Source organism: Rhynchophorus ferrugineus, unplaced genomic scaffold, assembly GCF_030347505.1.
Source record: "Rhynchophorus ferrugineus isolate W39M unplaced genomic scaffold, kcgeb_rfMv2 rfM11, whole genome shotgun sequence".
Classification (NCBI taxonomy): Eukaryota; Metazoa; Arthropoda; class Insecta; order Coleoptera; family Curculionidae; genus Rhynchophorus; species Rhynchophorus ferrugineus.
Genome location: NW_027472590.1, coordinates 28,563,571 through 28,583,733, shown reverse-complemented (window position 1 = coordinate 28,583,733; position 20,163 = coordinate 28,563,571). Strand labels below are relative to the sequence as shown.

At 30.5% G+C, this 20,163-nt stretch overlaps 2 protein-coding genes across 4 annotated transcripts in view; one reads left to right on the top strand and one right to left on the bottom strand.

The window, feature by feature from the left end:
• Positions 1–2,417, top strand: part of LOC143205143 (ankyrin repeat and BTB/POZ domain-containing protein 2) — a 99,136-nt gene extending 96,719 nt beyond the window's left edge. For 2 of the 3 annotated variants that reach the window (XM_076418235.1, XM_076418234.1), the window contains exon 18: positions 1,710–2,417. In XM_076418235.1, coding sequence (XP_076274350.1) covers positions 1,710–2,123 — 414 coding nt within the window. In that variant the 3' untranslated portion in view covers positions 2,124–2,417. The remainder of the gene's footprint in view (positions 1–1,709) is intronic. The other variant, XR_013007768.1, reaches the window with a different exon arrangement.
• Positions 2,418–16,173: 13,756 nt separating this feature from the next.
• CAPAr (neuropeptides capa receptor) overlaps positions 16,174–20,163 on the bottom strand; it is a 215,313-nt gene continuing 211,323 nt past the window's right edge. The window contains exon 7 of the mRNA XM_076418225.1: positions 16,174–16,764. Coding sequence (XP_076274340.1) covers positions 16,307–16,764 — 458 coding nt within the window. The 3' untranslated portion in view covers positions 16,174–16,306. The remainder of the gene's footprint in view (positions 16,765–20,163) is intronic.

Below are 20,163 nucleotides of genomic sequence, written 5' to 3'. Positions count from 1 at the left end.
TTATTGTTTTGAAGAAGCGTTTGTACTTCTTCGGAAATTAAATTGTCTTTACGACTTTTCTGCAGAATCTCATCCACCATGTTCAGGTTTTGTTTCTTTCTGCTCTATTTCATGTTAAACGAGCTTAACTGGACAGTTCTACTATATACTACTGCAACAGACATATTCCTTTTGGTACATTTTTATACCGCGTGAGCTTTGGTTAATGAGAACATTAAAATAAATATTGAAATTTTTTTAATGTGAAAAATATTGTTACAAGTATACTAACACAATATTTTAAAAAATTTATTTTAGCTCTGTAAAACAGTTCAACTGATTCATATATATTAAAATTAAATGATTTAGTATATTGGTAGCAAAATGTTCTATATTTGTTTAGATTGAAGATACTCAAGTATATTATAGAACGTATCGTATTTCTTGTTAAACGAGCTTAACTGGACAGTTCTACTATATACTACTGCAAGAGACATATTTCCTTTGGGTGCATTCTTATACTGTGTGAGCTTTGGTTATAGAAAGCATTTAATTAAATATTGGGATTTTTTAAATGTTAAAAAACAAGTTATCGTATACTAACACAATATTTTTGAAAATTTATTTCAGCTCTGTAAAACATTTCAACCTATTCATATATGTTAAAATGAAATAATTTTGTATGTTGGTAATAAAAGATTTTATATTTGTTTAGATTGAAGATACTCAAGAATATTATAGTATATATTGTAAACCTATTGACATATTAATTTTCGTAAAAAAATATTAAATATTTATGAGTATTAATGAATATATCATAACAATTCTAGTTCTTGAAGAGGCTTCGAAAAAAACCCAATCATAAAAGTTTTAATATTAATGTTTCATTTTATGTTGCAAATAAAATCAAATATGATGACGTGGCTGTTTCCGATAGATTACACAGGTGGGACAATGTTTAACTTATGTGCTTTTCCCATTTTCACTTTTTAAATTAATATGGTTAAAGGTGGTTGTAAAACTGTCCTAAAGCGTTTTTATACATGGGGCTACTTTGTAATTAAAATACATTAGAGGACCACTGCTGACTTTTGTTTAAGAAATACTTAGGATATTTATTTAGGGGTACAGAAGATTACTTAATACAAATGTTATTTTAATTTGGTGCTTGCATGTATCATGATTTATGAGTAAAGGGATTTATTCAAAACAAATGGTCAAGTATAGATATTTTCCCTAATTCTATAATATATTTCCATCTTTATCATCATCATGGCTATACCGTTTTGAAAGATTGATGTAGGTTTGGCATTTGCTTAGTATGTATTTTACTACATATTCGGAACTTTGAAATCATATGTTTGGGTGAAATAAATATTTAGTAACCAACTGAAATTTGATCAAAGATGCTTTGTGACAGTGAGAGCTATTAGTGAGATTATGTATAGTGACACTTTCTATGGGAAAATAAAATTGTTTTTTCTAGTTTAGTCACAATAATTCCCTATTTTTCCATCATATTAACCTTCATTGAGCTTTTATAAATATTTTAAGATTAGAATAAACTACATCTATCCACCTGCTCTGGAGTTTTAGCGAGACTAACGAACATAAATTAATTTTCTGTTTGAGAGACGTTATTTAAGAAAAATGCATTCGCTTTTTTTAATAAAATAGTTGACTAACGTACAATTTGACATACTAATGACATTACATCTTCTAATTTTCAGATTGTAATGCAATTTCTCTATCAAGGCGGATGTCAAACGTTGGAGCCCGCCTCCGAAGATATACTGGAGTTGATGGCTGCTGCCAATTTTTTCCAGCTGGACGGGCTGCTGAGGTATTGCGAATCCAGATGCGCTTCGATGGTGGCCTTAGACAATGTCGTCTCTATGTATATACACGCTAAAGTATACAACGCCATGCAGCTGCTAGAATATTGCCAGGGATTTCTCCTGCAGAACATGGTCGCCCTGCTGACCTACGATGACAGCGTCAAGCGGTTGCTGTTCGCTAAAAAACTACCCAATCATGATGTGCTTGCTGGGTTGCTTCTAACGCTTCAAAATAGGATTAAGGCTAGACGAAGTCAGAATATTTGTAAGATTACCCAAAACGTTTCGGGAGTATTGAGCAAATAGTCTTATCATTGCAGTGTCTATATATTTTAATCTCTATTTTTGGTTTTTATAATTTAGATATTTATTTTGCTCAAAAAATTCTCATTCCGAACAACATGACTATTTCTTAACTTTATTATTTTAATCTATCGTTGACTATATCATATTTCATTACAATAAGAACGATTAATGTTTGTTAATATATCATCTTGTTATATGTTAGGTATATGTTATATTTCTGTTTTGTTTTTCTCTGTAATCATTATTTATAAACGTACATCATTTTAGTGGTAAATAAAAATAAAACTCGCTTAATTTTGTGTTTTATTCATGTCGACCACAACTTTATCCATCGAGTCAAATCGCTAGCCCGTTTATTGATATCGTTGCTAAATAACATTACGGAAAGTCTTACCTAAATCTATTTGGAACAATAATTTATTTTACTTAATTATATTCGCAGAGGCAAAATCTTAACTTGGATGAGACTTGCTTGGCCTCGCATTAATCCCAAGTAGTTTGTGGAGCTGGTAAGTTTATAGGAACTGTAAGTGTTGGACCATACTAATTTGTAATACTGTCTAGTTGAGTTTGGATGTTTTTATAACATATGGGGAATTTGGCTATTTGATCTTCTGTGTGATTTTATACTTTAGCAAAACTGTGTTTTGGTTATTTATAACGTTATATATACTTTGAAACAATAAATTATACTGATAATATAAAAAAAAACATTTTCCTTGCTTTTATAAAAAAAATTCATATGTAATAAATTTCAAATACAGGACATATACATGCATTTACAGGGAATGAACAAAACAATTTAAAAACAATAATCTCATTCAGAATAACATAATGGCTATATCTTAACTTTATTCTTTAATCTATCGTTGACCATATCATATTTCATTACAATAAGAACGATTAATATTTGTGAATATATCATCTTGTTGCATGTTAGATATTTGTTATGATTCTGTTTTTTGTGTTTCTCTGTGTTCATTATTTAAAAACGTACATCATTTTAGTGGTAAATAAAAATAAAACTCGCCTTAATTTTGTGTCTTATTCATGTCGACGTCAACGTTATACATCCAGTCAAATTGCTAGCCGGTTCATTGGTACCGTTGCTAAATAATATTACGGAAAATCTATTTGGAACATTATTTTACTTAATTATATTCCCAGAGCTAAAATCTTAACTTGGATGAGACTTGTATGGCTTCGCATTAATCCCAAGTAGTTTGTGGAGCTGATAAGTTTATAGGAACTGTAAGTGTTGGACCATACTAATTTGTAATACTGTCTAGTTGAGTTTGGATATTTTTATAACTAAATAAAATATCCAATGCACATTACAAACACCGTCGAAAGTATTACCAAATTCAGTTCTCATTTTATTAAAAAAAAACAGAACGAACTCTGATGCGTCCGAATATGAAACCGAACCAATAAAATTCGAAATTTGTGTTTGTACTGGTCGACACCGTGTCAGATGCCTGCAAAATTATTCAAAATAATAATGATAATAATGGATCACTGGTAATAATCTGGCAAACCTTCTTTCAGTTTGTTTTGATAAATTTCTAATCGCTTAACTCGAATAGGAAAGAGATAATGGGTCCCCTATTGTGAGCAAAATGTTTTAGAGAGGCAACTATTCATACTTTTAAATATTAAGTTGATACAGTCTTATTGGAACTATATTTATCGGGTTGCAGCTACATTTAAAATTATTATACGCACTATGGCTAAAAATTCTCATAAATTAAAAGACAATGTAATGCTGTACTTATCATGAAGTAAGCCTACACATACAGACTGGGTGACGAATTAAGATAACCTTGATGTTAGATCTATGCGAGATCAAATTTACCGAATGTATAAAAGCAGTAATTTATATACTACTAGGAGGCATCAGATTTGGATGGTGTAAATATAACCCACGAAGAGAGCTGATGCAATTTGCTGACAGTTCTTTTAAAATAATCCAATTTTTGACATGATTTTTAAAGAAATATAAGAAAATGAAATTTGAATATTCGAAAACGGAATACTGGGTCACTCATGGCACGACGATAACAAAAATAAAAGTATGCAAAAAACCAGAAGTTGATGGAAAAAGGCAAAAGTAAAAACAACATTTGATTAGGTTTTCTTAGCCACAATTGATTCATTCACTTCAGATATATTGTTCTTCTTGCTGGAAATAAGAATGGTTTTATTTTTGGAACAGAGTTAGTGTTTTTCTTCAAATCCAATGACTACTAAGGAGAAATAGAGAACGTGCTTTCGCTATGTTTCTAAAATCAGCTATTAATACATACACCATAGCATAGCACACTGGTGGAAAAGATCCTTGGCACACTGGTGGAAGGAAGTATTGTCGAGAATAATACCTTTAATCTAGATGAAATCCATCAAACATAGAAGAAGAAAACGATAAAGGGTGGGTTAGTGAACAAGTTATTGTGGAGAAGTGATAGTTGATAATAGTGATAATTTAGTTATTGACTGAGGAAGTGACAGTGAGTGAATGAAACTTTCGGGGTGTGGGATTATGGTCTAATGCTAATAATTACTGAGACAAAGTAATGAGAATGGAAACAATTTATGTGCATAGATATGTGTAAAATTGTTCAAAATATACATGAACATTTGGTTAAAATGTATGAGGAGAATAACAATAGTAACTATTTAGCATATATCGCCAATTCATTAAGGTGAATGCAGCGAATAAATCTAGTTTTATAAAAAAAAGATGTTTACAGGTAGTAACAGAACAAACTAAGAAGAAACATTTGAAATAAATTTGAAATATTTGTGTAAATAGGTGTGTTACATACAGACTACATATGAGAAGAATATATAGAAGATAGAACTAACTGTCTTGTATTAGCGAGAGCGCGTATGAAGAAGTCAACGACAGGGAATGTTAAAGGTTTTACTATAAATTAGTACATTGCTACCAGACTAGTGTGCTGGTTATATTTATGTAAGTATTTAAGTGAAGTCGCACAATGGATACAATATAACTTAATGAAATATTTTTAACAAAAAAAGGAATAGACTTCAAAAAACAAATAAGGAACTTACGAAAAAGCAAAAAACAATCAAACTTAAATTTTTGAGACAAAAAACCTTTCAAAATAAAATTTGTATATAACAATCGTTGTAATAACTAAATAAATATAAACAAAAACTTTATTTAGCCTATCTACTGCACGTATTTTATATTCTACATATATACACACAATTTAGCTTAATACCTAACTAATATAAACCTAGTATTTTAGCTACTACCAACTAATCCATTTAAAGTCGAACGATTTCCGGTCTTCCGTCACATCATATCAGAAATACATTGATACACATTAAATATCTGAAAACTTAATGCGTGCCTTTTAAATTTGAGGTTTTCTCTTGATTTTGCCGAATTCTATCGTTAGATCCTGACTTGGTTGCAATGGGAACACCTAGGAAGTCCACTTTTCCGAATAATAAGATAATTTTGAAAATTGGTCCACACTTGGCGGAGAAATCGGCGAAGATACATAAAAAATATGTAGTCGAACACAGAACTTCTTCCTTTTTTGAAGTCGGCTAAAAAGCAAGATAACACGTGGGGCAAAAGACCCGTTACCATTTTGATTGTGCGCAATCTTTTCCAAATTTTATTATGGATATATGCTACAAGATCGAGCAGAAATAGTGACAATATTTATTGAAAATAACCGTTCTATTATTGTCACTCAGCGCAAAATTGCGTCAAAAATATTCTAATCGTCCAGTGCCTCACAAAACCACAATTTATCGCTTACATACGAACTTCGCACTTACAGCGGCCTGTCTTCCTCGTTCTGGAAGACAACAGACGTCTCGTAACGCAGAAAATGTGGCTCTGGTGCGCAATAATATTGCAGAGTCTCCAAAAACATTAACTTGGAGACTTGGCTCCCAGTTACATATTTCTGCACGCAGTTTAAGACGAATTTTGAAAACTGATTTGGAAATGTTCCCGTATAAAATTCAATTAGCCCAATTTGAGTACAGTAATGCAGTCCTAAGGCTGTCTAGCGAAACTGAAGATTTTTCGTTTAAATTGATAATGAGCTCATTTTCTTCTCAGTTGTTACGTCAACAAACAGAACAGTCGGTTTTGGGTACACATAATCCTCAATTAAATCACAAAACATCATTGTATACAGTTGTTGTATGGTGTGGTATTCATGGTGGAAACGTCATTGGTCCCTATTTTTTTGAAAATGACCAAGGTGTTGCTGTTAGTGTTGCTGCTGAACGGTACCAAGACTTGATTGGAAATTTTTGTGCCTGAAATGGAAGAGCAAGGACTAGAGTACCTGTGGTTTCCGCAAGATGGTGTAAACATACACAGCTCGTTCAGCAATTCAATTATTGAATGATGCCTTTCCACGAAGATTAATTTCGCGTGGCGATTTAGCATGGCCAGCTAGATCTTCGGATTTAACCGCACCAAACTTTTTCTTATGGGGTTTTCAAAATTGAAAGTTTATGTGAATAAGCTCCAAATGACTCAATATCTTAATATTTGTCACGAAATTGAAGAATTGCAACCTCAGATGTTGCAATATGAAAAATGCGTTAAAAGTGCCGAGAGTTGCATAGTGAATCGCGGTCAGCATTTAGCCGATATAATTGTTCAATCATAACAAAAAAAATGTAAAGGCCAGGTAAATTTTGTATGAAAACCAAACTTACTTATCTTTTCTTTGAGCAAATTTATAGGCAATGAAAGTGGTAGGGGGACTTTTGCTCCACGTTGTAAAAGGTACAATATTTGGCCAGAAAACTAATCTATAGATGCAGTGTTGCTAACGTGCAAGAAGATATTATATACTGCATGATGTTCATATTATTTGATATGCCCCTTCTAATTCATCAAATCAAATATACAATCAAATGGTTGAAACGTATTTAAAGGCATTTTTCGGAATCTATTTCAGAATTCTCAAGCCACTTCCAGAAGAAAAAATTCGGCAGGCGAATAAGGCGATAGTTTGAAGGTCTTCTTGAGTTATGGTGCAGGGCTTTGTTTGCACGGATAACTCAGTTTCTACAGAGAAATTGCACTGTTGTGGTGCGAAATTCCAGAGTCTTTTGTCACAAATATGACATTTTCCTTGTACAATGTGTTCAGATACGTATTAAGCATGAAATTCCATTTTTCTTGCAAAATTTTAGGAACTTGTACTTGAGATGAACTATCAAAATCAAATACTGTAGATTAAACTTAATATTGATAATTTACTTTCAAATAATTAATTAAGTAATACCTTATTGAAAGAGTATCTACGGAATAAATTATTTATAATTGCCACTCTCTACCAATATCTTGAATTTATTGGAAGTATACGGTATACAGAATATTGTGTTATTGTTAATTGGTTTTTTTGCTGGAAGCTTGTAATAAACAAGATCATTTCTGTGATATTTGATGAATTATTATGACCCGATTAAATTTATCAAGCCATCTATTATAATTTGTCAATTTTGACGGCTAAACAATCAATTTAAGCGTGAATATAAAAAAATAGGTCACCGACAAACATGTTTTTGGCAAATATGAGTTCGGTCCAGCGTTTAGTCCTACCTTTAATGTTATAAAATTGACATTTATGACTAAAATTTAAATCATTTTATAAATTTTATTTATTTTATTATTAATTGTATTTATTTTAACAGCTTGCATGTATTTTATTTAGTGATATATATTGGTGAAAAGGTTAAGTATGTATGTACAAAAATGTTTAACAGTTAACTGTTAAATACGATGGCTTTGGAATTTCTGTATAAAATGACATGAGATAGCCTAGCTTTTAGAAATGCTTTTGGAGATGTTGCACCATCATATAGCAATTGTCAGATTTGGTTTGAACGATTTAAAAGTCGCGATTGTGATTTTAATGACAAATAATAACAAAAAGGCGGGAAGTCCATAGACTAGAGACTCTTAAAAAATTACTTTATGATAATAAACCTAACTCTATCCGAAATTAAAGTTGTGTATCATGTTCAAGCGAATCATTTTGATGAATTAGATGATGTTGATGAAACATTTTCTATATCGAGATGCTTATATGGGAAATATATGGGAAGTCCTATCTTTCAAAAAAAAAAACAGGGTGCCAACGCCGACCTGTCCGTATTGAAAAACCCTATAAATCCGTTAGAATGTCCCCTAAACATGTGTCTCCGTAAAATTAATTAAGCTTCTTAGGTTTTAAATTCAAATATAACAAAACAAAAATATTTTAAATATTCCATAATTTATTTATAAATATTATTACAATAATGAACAGATGGGATATTATATGTATAGTTTCAAGACCAACCAAATAATTTTACAGGAATTGATGATGTGGATGAAACATTCTTTATATCGAGATGATTATATGGTAAATAATATTAGTGACATTCATTAAATCATACTCTGAAATGAAAATACATTTACCTGCTATGAACATTTATATGAAAATGTCACTACTCTTGGAAAATATTGATATACATTTAATTTTAGAACATAAACAATAAAAACACCATGAAAACACATTTATTATTAGAGCATTTATGACATTTGCAGTTGAAAGTTTCGTTAATTTTAATCGTTAGGCCCATTTTCCCATTTTTGTCCAAGTATGACTGCCTATGAATGTTACTAGAAGTGAAATAAGTCACTAATTATAGATACTTTAAGGTTTGAAAGAAATTAATTGTCAAAATTCTAATACCCCTATATTTTCTCTCACAAAAATATGTATTGGAATTATCTATTATTTTGTATGTTAAAGTAAAAAAAAAACTTTTTTCTACGTCTGGAGATATGTACATTAATGCCTAAAGTTTCATTAAAATAGTAGTTTTCAAGAAAACAATTCCTAAAAAGGGTGTTAAGATAGTATTATCTATGAATTACGTATTTTTGCCTGTGACAAAAATGTTCTTGTCTTTTCTCAATTGTTATGTTAATAGTTCTTTTATATATATAATACAATATATAATATATATATATATATATATATATATATATATATATATATATATATATATATATATATATATATATATATATACTAATATATATATATATACTAATATATATATATATACTAATATATATATATATACTAATATATATATATATACTAATATATATATATATATACTAAAGTCTCCTATTACCAACTATGGGTTTATTTGGATTGGGCCTAAAGTTTAATGTGGGCTCCGAACCACGGTCCTCAGCATTAAGACTACCGACTGGCGATTGACCAATTTAGAAGTTATCCCAGAAGACATCCGGCGTTACCCAGCCTGGTTACTGGCGTAACTGGGATTATTTTCCTTGTCGAATTTCCGAGGCCTAGATTTTTCGATTGCCTAGGACAATCACAATTATTAAACAATCACAATCATAAATTTACGACCATGCCCCAGCAGGATTTGAACCCGCGGCTATCGCAACAGTAGGAGGACCGTCCCATCGCGTTTACCACTGGGCTAGCAAGCCGGAAATATGTAATCTCTGTAAGTTGCTGTATTTGTAAACTGGTGGATATATTAATGAGGACCAATTAACAAAAATAAACAAATCATTATAGTAATCCAAATATAATATTAACTGAAAAGACTGTTCGTTATCTAAATTACTTACTTGAATGGAAATGGATCGCCACTTGCTGAGTTATTTTATTTATTTTCCAGTAAAGATAATTATCTTTGAATATATTTGTCACATTGGACCAACCCTTCGCAAATATATAACAAATATGGTTTTGCATTAGTTATTATTAGTTTTAATATTAAGTAATTGCTGATATAACACTAGTATGATTTTTTTTGTTACAGTTTATAATCAGATAACTAATTATTAGTAACATTGCATTCTTTGAATATTTAATACTTATTATATTAGATTTGCGTTCAGTTTTATCACTAAAATCAACCCTCAAATTATTAGTAAAATATTGATGAATGAATTTTGCAATGAGTTTGTTAGTACAAATATTACAGTACAGTGATTTATTGTTTCAGGCGCTGTGTATATTTTCCACATGATTATTCCAATAAAACAGCATCTTTCATTTTGTGTATGACAGCAGCACTTTTACAACCTTTAGAATTTTAATATTTCGGCAGCATTAATAAAAAAAATTTTGGGTCACGATTTAGTCAATAACACGTGCATAAAGAGATATGAAGAGACTCTGTTCAAGACGATTGCTTCTTCTTGTTTAAAATGACGTAAATATCATATAAATAACAATAACAAATAAATTGTTATTTATTGTTCTCCGCGCGGCTGGTTTCCTAAGCACCCCAAGAATAAAGACTCCAAAAATCTTGACAAATTTCAAGATAAATCGCAGTTACATTTTTTGCAATAAATTTATTAGTATTGGTATTTCCTTGTTTGACTCGTGCCTATTCAGCTACAGTAATATTTAAAAATTTAAAGCGCACATTTTAATGGTAAAATAACAAATGTTGTTACTAAATTACGAACTAATTTAAGTATAATAAATTTTTAATTTTAACTAATATTGGTTATTCTATATGTGTCCAAAACATTGTAAAAGACTAAGAAACACTTAATTACAAGAATATTCTATATATAAATACTTAAGGGAACATTATTTTGCGAAATCAAAAAAAACGGACTATTTATAATGTTATAAGGGTTTTAAATTTCAAACCTTTTAAAATATTCATTCCTTGCCAAGCTATAACGAAGTTTTTCAAATATTTCCAAGATAAATTATATAATAGAAGCATAAGAACTGGAACTGGAGCTTCTAACCCGTTGATACTACTCTGTATCTCCCTTTATGTTATAATTTTTTTCTGTTGCATCTATTTTTGGTATTGAGAGATAGGGAGAAAGTTGATTGTTTCCTATTAATTCTTATTTTAAGGCAAGTATTTTGTTACTTCCAATTTATTTTATTGAATTACTCTGGATTAGATCATCGAAATGATATTGGATGAATGGAGAATGAAAGTATTTAAGGCAACTGATGCTAGAACTTTCATTTAGATTGATATTATAAAAGCGTTCCATTACAAATAGTTTATAGTAACCTTCCTAATATTCATACTTATACGAAGTCATACTTGGACATACCTTACACTTCCCTTCATTAACAAAGGATATTATGTACATTTTCTTAATGAAATAGTCACTATATTTCTCTTACATTTATCGGCATATAACGTCAATAAATCAAGTAAAGACTACTAACCTAAAACATATCACAAATGTTGATTTCGCAGACATTACATGCTGTTACGTGCGTATTATATACAGGGCGTATACTAGGCGTAGTAGCTTTACCCCTTAACTGGTACTATTTTTTACAACTTACAACTAATTTACAGCCATTACAACACTTTTGGATCAAGTGTTATAATTATTACTAACTCAAGAATACTGTTTATCTAGTTCCTTAAAACAGTTCATAATTTAGTATATTCCTTTCGATCTATAGACTAATTCAAATTATATGTGGGACTAGCTGGAGACACATAATAATATGTATTTTATATATTTTGAGAGAGAAAAGGAAAAAGTGTTATAGAAGGTTTTTTGTTTTTATTTCAAGAAATGTTACCCTAGATTCGTTAATTAATTTCTTTGTGTATATCTAGTAAAGGAAAATATTAAATGACCACAAGAATTATTAATTAATATTGTGCTTTGTAACAACTAGAGATTAAAAACCATAATTAGAATTTTGCAAAAAAGGTTTGCAAACATTTTTGTTTATTTATTTGTGAATATTTAGCTAAGATATGAAAATATACACTACCTGGTCACTATGGGGAAAATTAATTGATATATTGCGTTTTGTGATGGATCATTATTAGTGATAATAATTTTACTAGTTTCATAATATTTATTTCAATTATTTTTTCATTGAGAAGTGTAAATAGTTTCATAAATATATTGGTATGGGGTTATCCATATTTAGTAAATCAATTGAGGTATTAACAAACTCTAACAAATATATTATTTAACTTTTTTGCTAAATACAGAATAAGTTAACATAAATTTATTTGACGTAACTTATTTAATATATTGATATGGAGTTATCCATATTTAGTAAATTGAATTTTAGTAATTAAAAATATTTAGTAAAACCGTGAACCACAACTTAAACACCATTAATTAATTTGTATTACCTTCAATTAACCTAACAAATATTTTTGTATTTTTTCGCTAAATACAGAATAAGTTAACATATAAAGAGTACTTTTTTTTCGACGTAACATATTGTTACAAATATAAAATTTTCTTCTGTTAAATTTTAGTTTTAGTCTCCTTTTGACCAGCTAAGCCTTAATCTCGACTGGATTTGTTGTTTAACGTGGGCTCCGAACCATTGCCGTTGGTATTAAACCTGCCAACTAGCCAGTGGCCAACTTTCCAGAAGACTCTATATTCCAATAGGTAGGTCTTAGCCAGCACGGTTAAATAATTACATTTATAAATAAAAATATAGCTAATCAGTCGCCTTAACTGCTGTGGTTACTGAATCAGCATGTAACACTTTTGCCTATTGCTTAATTTGATTGAGTCCGGATGACCATACAGTTTTCCTGTGTTACGAGTTTATTTTAGGTGTTAGGAGAATAACTGATATTTAAACTCAATTGTAATGTACCGTTAAGGTTTGATGATCTTTTTGTCATTTTTATAGTGGTACGAACAACTTTTCTATTCTATATAAACTTTACGTTAAATAATGTTAATATGGTGATTTTGACATAATATGCAACTTTTATTCTGTCAGTATCTTCTGATTATTTTTATTAAGCATTTTAAATATAGTGTTTGAAACATCTCCAAATACGCCGGATACACATTCCCTTCAAGCTCATACATACTCCTATACCATTGATAAGGTCAAGTACGGGGTAGTACAAGCAGTACTATTAGTCCTGTCGACCCTACGGTCTTATCCTGACTTAATCTTATCCGTTTTATTGCGAATGAAGTAAGAACTAGTACGTAAACATGAGTTTGGTTTATATTCCCATGGAACTGTAAGTACTATATGCCCATTTTTTCCTTGAACTTTTAGCTGGATGCTATTATGGGTTGCCAAACTCAGCCTCCTAAAGATGTTCAGGAATATTTGAAATTAATTTTGATTAAAATATCAACTTATGCTATTCTTTACCAGTATTGATTTAAGGAAAATATTACATCTGCAAACTACAATTAACTAATAATTGAAATTAAATTGAAATTAAATTAATAAATTATCGTCATTATTTCATCTAGGATTTTTGTTGAATATTAACTAATTAAAAAAGGATTTAACGCCCAATAATAATAATATCTTTTATTTAAAAAAATACAATTTTTCCTCTTCTTTCTTTCTACTATTTTATTCCTTTTTCAATCTCATCTTCTTCGAGCTCAGATGTATTCCTTTTACTCTGAGATCTTTCTTTTTACAGAGTGATTTAGTTTTATGAATTAATTACTCACAAGTACTTCTTGTACCATTCCTTCGACATCCAAATTCTATATTAAGATATTTTCGTTGCACATTTTCTTGGCATTTTCTTCTGGAATACATATACTTATCTATTATGCAAGTTATAATTGACCAATAACCTTAGATTTAAGTCTTAAATAGGTTGTTTTTTCAAACTGTACAATGATAATGCTTATTATTCTCTTGTGTGACTTGGACGTTGTTTCTTATGATTCTGTAATAATGTTTTTCTATGAATATTATTATACGCCACTGTGTGTTTCAGCATTATATTCTATCACATTTGTATTATACAACGATCTTGCCATTTTAAAGTAAAAAAAATATAACACACGTTTTTTCTTTACTAGCTCAGCAACATTTTTGAAACCATATTAAAATACTGAAAATTTGGGGCACGATTTAGTCAATAACACGTGCATAAAGAAATATAAAGAGACTCTATTCAAGACGATTGCTTCTTTTTGTTTAAAATGACGTAAATGTCATATAAATAGCAATAACAAATAAATTGTTATTTATTGTTCTCCGTGCGGCTGGTTTCCTAAGCACCCCAAGAATAAAGACTCCAAAAATCTTGACAAATTTCAAGATAAATCGCAGTTACATTTTTTGCAATACATTTATTAGTATTAGTATTTCCTTGTTTGAGTCGTGTCTATTCAGCTACAGTAATATTTAAAAAATTAAAGAGCATATTTTAATGGTAAAGTAACATATGTGTTATAAATTACGAACTAATTTAAATATAGTAAGTTTTTAATTTTAACTAATATTGGTTATTTTATATGTATCAAAAACATTGTAAAAGACTAAGAAACACTTAATTACAAGAATATTCCATATGTAAATATTTAAGGGAACATTATTTTGCGAAATCAAAAAAAAACGGACTATTTATAATGTTATAAGGGTATTAAATTTCAAACCTTTTAAAATATTCATTCCTTCCCAGGCTATAACGAAGTTTTTCAAATATTTCCAAGATAAATTATATAATAGAAGCATAAGAACAAGTCTTCTGGAAAAGTAAATTTTAAAGCAATTAGCAAATTAATTATAAAGCGGTACTAATATTTCTTGGGTTCTTCTATTTGATATACGAGCATTAATGGAAATTTGTTTATTGAATGAATACTTGTATTAAATTGTTGTTATTCATTTATACGTAATTAATCATCATTTTAAAAGCTGTCTAGGTTAAAAGACGAATCAAAGACGAGAATGAAGATAATATTGGGATATAGGAAGGAAAAAATTGTACCGAAAACCATTATCAGTAAATTTGCGTTGTTTAGAATAAACTATGTAATTAAGAAAATATAATTAGTTATATCTAATATAATATAATATAAAATTACATACGGATTGTATTTGTATATAATATGTCTATCAATTTTAATTCTATTGCTCTATATTGTTAGCGTATTTCAAGAGTCTTGAGCATTGTTTATTTTTTTCTAAATGTTTTATAAAAGCGTTCTCCTAAAGTATTTGGTCTGGTTTATTAGGAAAAATATATTAAAACAAAACTTTTTTGATATTTGTTCTCTTATAATTCCAATGTTATGTCTTCATGTTGGGACATTTTTCGAGAATAAGGATATCCTATTTCAAGGATTTCTTCCTACTTTATTTGTGCCAAAGGAATAATGTTAATATTTTTTTTACTCTCTTTGTTTGGTATCAGTTTGATGTAATTATGTGTATCCAGCGACAGGAATCTTTAAACATTGTTATAAAGAAATTACTATATATATTTTTGGTTATTTGCATTTTAATAAGCTTTTATAAAGACTTTGTTAAAATAAAGTCTAGTAATATCTTTCAATTATGAACTGTTTTAATTATATCAAATTTTATATTAATCCTAGTTGTTCTATATACGTTAAAAATATCGAAAAAGATTTTGGTTAATATACACTCAGGTACAAGTATGTTTTTTAAATAATTATTTAAGAGAATGTTATTTTATGAACATAAGATGAAAACGGACTATTTATTATGTTTTCGGAATTTTAAATTCTAAACATTTTAAAATATTCATTCTTTACTAGATTATAAAGAATTATTTCTACTATTTCCGAGATAAATTTCTAAAAACAAGTACAGGAAAAAGTTTTTGCCAGAAAAACAAATTTCAAGGTAATTAGTATATTCTTTTTGGTTATTTTGTTCGTTAAACTTGTAATAATGAAGGCGATGCTTATTTAGTGTTAATATTAAACTATTTTTATACGTTATTAGTAGTTTTTATGGAACCATTTTATATAATATTTCTTTAAGTGAGGAACCAACCGAGAAAAAGGAAATAGTATTGTTTGACAAAAAGGAAGTAAATACCAATTAATTGCAGTGAAATTTTAAAGCTTGAAGTAAAGCTATTAATTTTGATATATCTAAAATAGTCAATTATTAGCTACTTTGATCTAATAAAAAATTATAATCTACAAAATGTAGCTCCGGTTGTGTATATGACCTTAATTTAACATATCTCAACACAGTTGGACAACGTTTGTTTCTGAAATATAATAATGTTAATTTGAAATGAATTTGAACCTATTTGTACAATTAATATATAGGATGAGGAATAAATTAAGTATAGTACAATATTAACAGTCCAATATTCTTTGGTTCGGTCTAGTAATTAAATTAAGCTCAGACCCCAGTTTCATTCGATATTGGTTCCGATATATTGCCAGATTTATATATTAATACCTTACTATTTCTCGAGTGTCTTGGACATTCGTTTACCAATATTGCCGACGTGTCTTTACCCAGAAAGAGATCGTCATCAGGCATATTGCAATGGTGATTATTTGAGTGATTCTGTATAGAAATGTACGTGTTACTGGTTTCTCTGAAGGTAGCTCGTTTCGATACCGTCCTGGGTTTGATTCCGCAGAACACCTCTTTGAAGGCGGCGCGCATCTTTTCCGACATGACGTTGTAGAGGATGGGGTTGAGTGTGGAGGAGAAATAGTAAAAGAGGCCGGTGATGAAGAACATCCAGTAGTTGACTTCCTCGATTAGTTCGTTGTCGCGAAAGTAGATTGTCATGAGGCGTTGAGCGTGAAACGGGGCCCAGCAGACGAAGAACCCCAGTACCACCAAAGCTGAAACAAAATAAATTAGTGTTACTTTATCGAATGGATAAATGTTTTATTTAATATTGATTCATTTGTAATTGTAGCAGTAATTGGTTATTCTTTCCGAAATATTCATTAATTATTTATTGATTTATAATTTAAGTTCTTTAACAGTGATTAAATTAACACTAACAAGCTATTTGTATCTATCCTAATTGGCTACGGTTTCAAAATTACAAAATACTTTTTCTATGATAGACACTTTGGGCTTAAAATTTATGTAACTGTTTTTAATATGGAATGAGCTTTACTGATAACTTCACTGAACTGGATAAAATGGTTTAACTCTCTTTAATCTTCTGGTTAAGGAATTATTATCTACAAGCTGAAGAACATCAACATTGATGTGCTGGTGGACCCTTGTTTAAATATAAATATTAGGACACAGTCCTTGGTAACGTTATCGACAGTTTCTACCTTCATGTCATTATGTTTATTATTATTACGAATATAATGTATAGTTTTGGAAACTTGGTATGATTTTTCTATTGTTTTGGCTGGAACTACCTTAGAGGTGAACACCATAAGTCCACACTGGTTTCAAGACTTGGTTTCAGACTGGTTCTATATTGACAGCGATGAATATTTACCCAATGCACTGGTCATTGGACTTATTTTGTGCTTCAGGTTGAGGTCTTAACCTTTTTTCTTAACATGTGACCTCTACCTGAGTTTAACATTAAGAGTCATGTCAAGATATTTGGTGGTTTTTCTACGCGGGACTACTTGCCTATTTGTATACAGTGATTTGTGATACCCGACTCTTTTGTCGGTGAAATAAATATACACCTATTTATTTAGGTTCATTTTCATGCACCAATTTTCTATCCGATATATCGACAATAGCTGATTGTAACTTTTCGGATGATTCAGTGTTGTTATCTCTAATGGCTAGGATTGCAGTGTCATCTGATAATGTGATAGGTGAGTCTCGAGTGTATCCGAGTATAAAAAGGACTTACAGATAAACCTGCTTGTATTTTCTTCATGTTATAATATGACTCTAACACTAAGTATAGATGATTCTAACATTTTTGAATACTGGGGGAAAAACATTTTAATTTTATACTTTAAACTTTCAATATTGTATAACAAATTTTGTTTTCTTGTAGTGATTTTTCTACGACATTCGTGATTCTGTGGACCTGATCAGCCGTGAAATGTTGTTGTATATGTTATTCTATATATACTCACTAACTAACTTACGAACAGTGTGGCATAGTTTTCGTCGGGAGCGCATGTTTCACGCGCGTGCTACGACTATGCGTGAACATATATGATGTGCCCACCGTCGTAGCGTAACGTCGAATAAAAAATTCGTTTTCTAGTGTGGGAAGGTATGTCCGTCGTTTTAACGGGTTCTGTAGTGAGTGCCTGAGTAGGGCTGCCATGTTTAAATGGTCCAAAGCATTCAAGAACGGCCGCGAAACGTTCGAGAATGAGCCGCATGATCGTCGTCTAAAGAGCAGACGAAGAAGGGTCGCCAGTTAAAGCGAAGACAACCAGGTCCGTGGATAAGGTTCTGTGGTTGGTGTTTTGGGACCGGCGGGGCGTGCTGTATGTCGATTTCCTGCGAACCCAGCGTACCATTAATGCTGTATACTACTTTAACCTTCTGAAAACACACGTGAAACCCGCTTATCGCTTCAGGCGGAGGAGCATTTCAGCACGAAGCACCATTCTTCTCCAGGATAACGCGCACTCACATACCGCACATCTCACACCCGATACAATATCGAAATTAGGGTGGGAGGTACTGGAACACCTATCCTACAGTCCGGATTTATCACCCTGCGACTACCACATGCTTGGACCACTGAAAGACCTCGGAGTTCAAATCTTCGATGCCGGCATTAAAAAGCTTCCGGAGAGATTGAAAAAGTGGGTAAGTAGTGAGGGGAATTACTTAGAAAAACGGTCAATTTTTGTAAATTTTTCCAATAGTAAATAAACGTGTCAGAGTTTTGATTTTGGGGCAGGTGTATAGGTAGTTGTGATCAGTAATGCAAAAGAGGAAAGTGATATCTATGACCAACAAAAAAGGGAAAAACCAACAATATAATTTGTACTTTATTATAATTTACTTCTAGCCATCGAGAGGCAATGAGCAGTAACTAGCATCCAAAGAATCCTCTGAAACAAGCATCCTCTGAAGTACAAGCCTTACTTTTTGGATATAGGGTATATTATAATATTTACTAAAATTCGCCTCTTTTGAACATTTATTTTTATATATGGCCAATTTATCTATATGGTTTCGGGATCTTTTTTACAGTCTGACATTAGCAATATTACAATATTTCAAATAAGATGCTTAATATAGATTTTGTGTTGTTTTCTACAATATATTCGATTAAGGTGTGACAATTATTGCCCTGTTGAGGAACGAATCATCAGTTAAATCAACTCAACGACTTGCTCCCATAATTTTGTGGTGATCATTTGGATGGAAGATATAATGAACAGTGCCAAAAGGACATGAACTATAGAGAAATTTAATGAAGAATATTCAAAGCCCTGCAGCAGCAAGGGCAACGTACTGGTCCAGAAGTACCAATACGACTCTCAAGCATCAGATAATGTGCATATATTGACGAAAATTTAATATGCCCAAAAATAGACTAAATTTAAATCTTATATTTTGTTTCGAGTTTTGAAACAAAAGGGTCACAAAACGTCGAATGGTAATAAAATGTGATCTAAATTACTATCTAGATACATTGTTTAATCAATTCTCAGCATGTTGTTGTATTAGTCCAGCACCATCATAAGCCTTACTTTTTGGATATAGGGTATATTATAATATGTGCTAAAATTCGCCTCTTTTGAAAGTTTATCTTGCCAATTTATCTATATAGCTTCGGGATCTGGACATAGATACAGTCTGACATTAGCATTATTACAATAATTCAAATAAGATGCTTAATATAGATTTTGTGTTGTTTTCGATAAGATATTCGATGAAAATGTGACAATTATTGCCCTGTTGAGGAACGAATCATCAATTAAATCAACTCAACGACTTGCTCCCATAATTTTGTGGTGATCATTTGGATGGAAGATATAATGAACAGTGCCAAAAGGACATGAACTATAGAGAAATTTAATGAAGAATATTCAAAGCCCTGCAGCAGCAAGGGCAACGTACTGGTCCAGAAGTACCAATACGACTCTCAAGCATCAGATAATGTGCATATATTGACGAAAATTTAATATGCCCAAAAATAGACTAAATTTAAATCTTATATTTTGTTTCGAGTTTTGAAACAAAAGGGTCACAAAACGTCGAATGGTAATAAAATGTGATCTAAATTACTATCTAGATACATTGTTTAATCAATTCTCAGCATGTTGTTGTATTAGTCC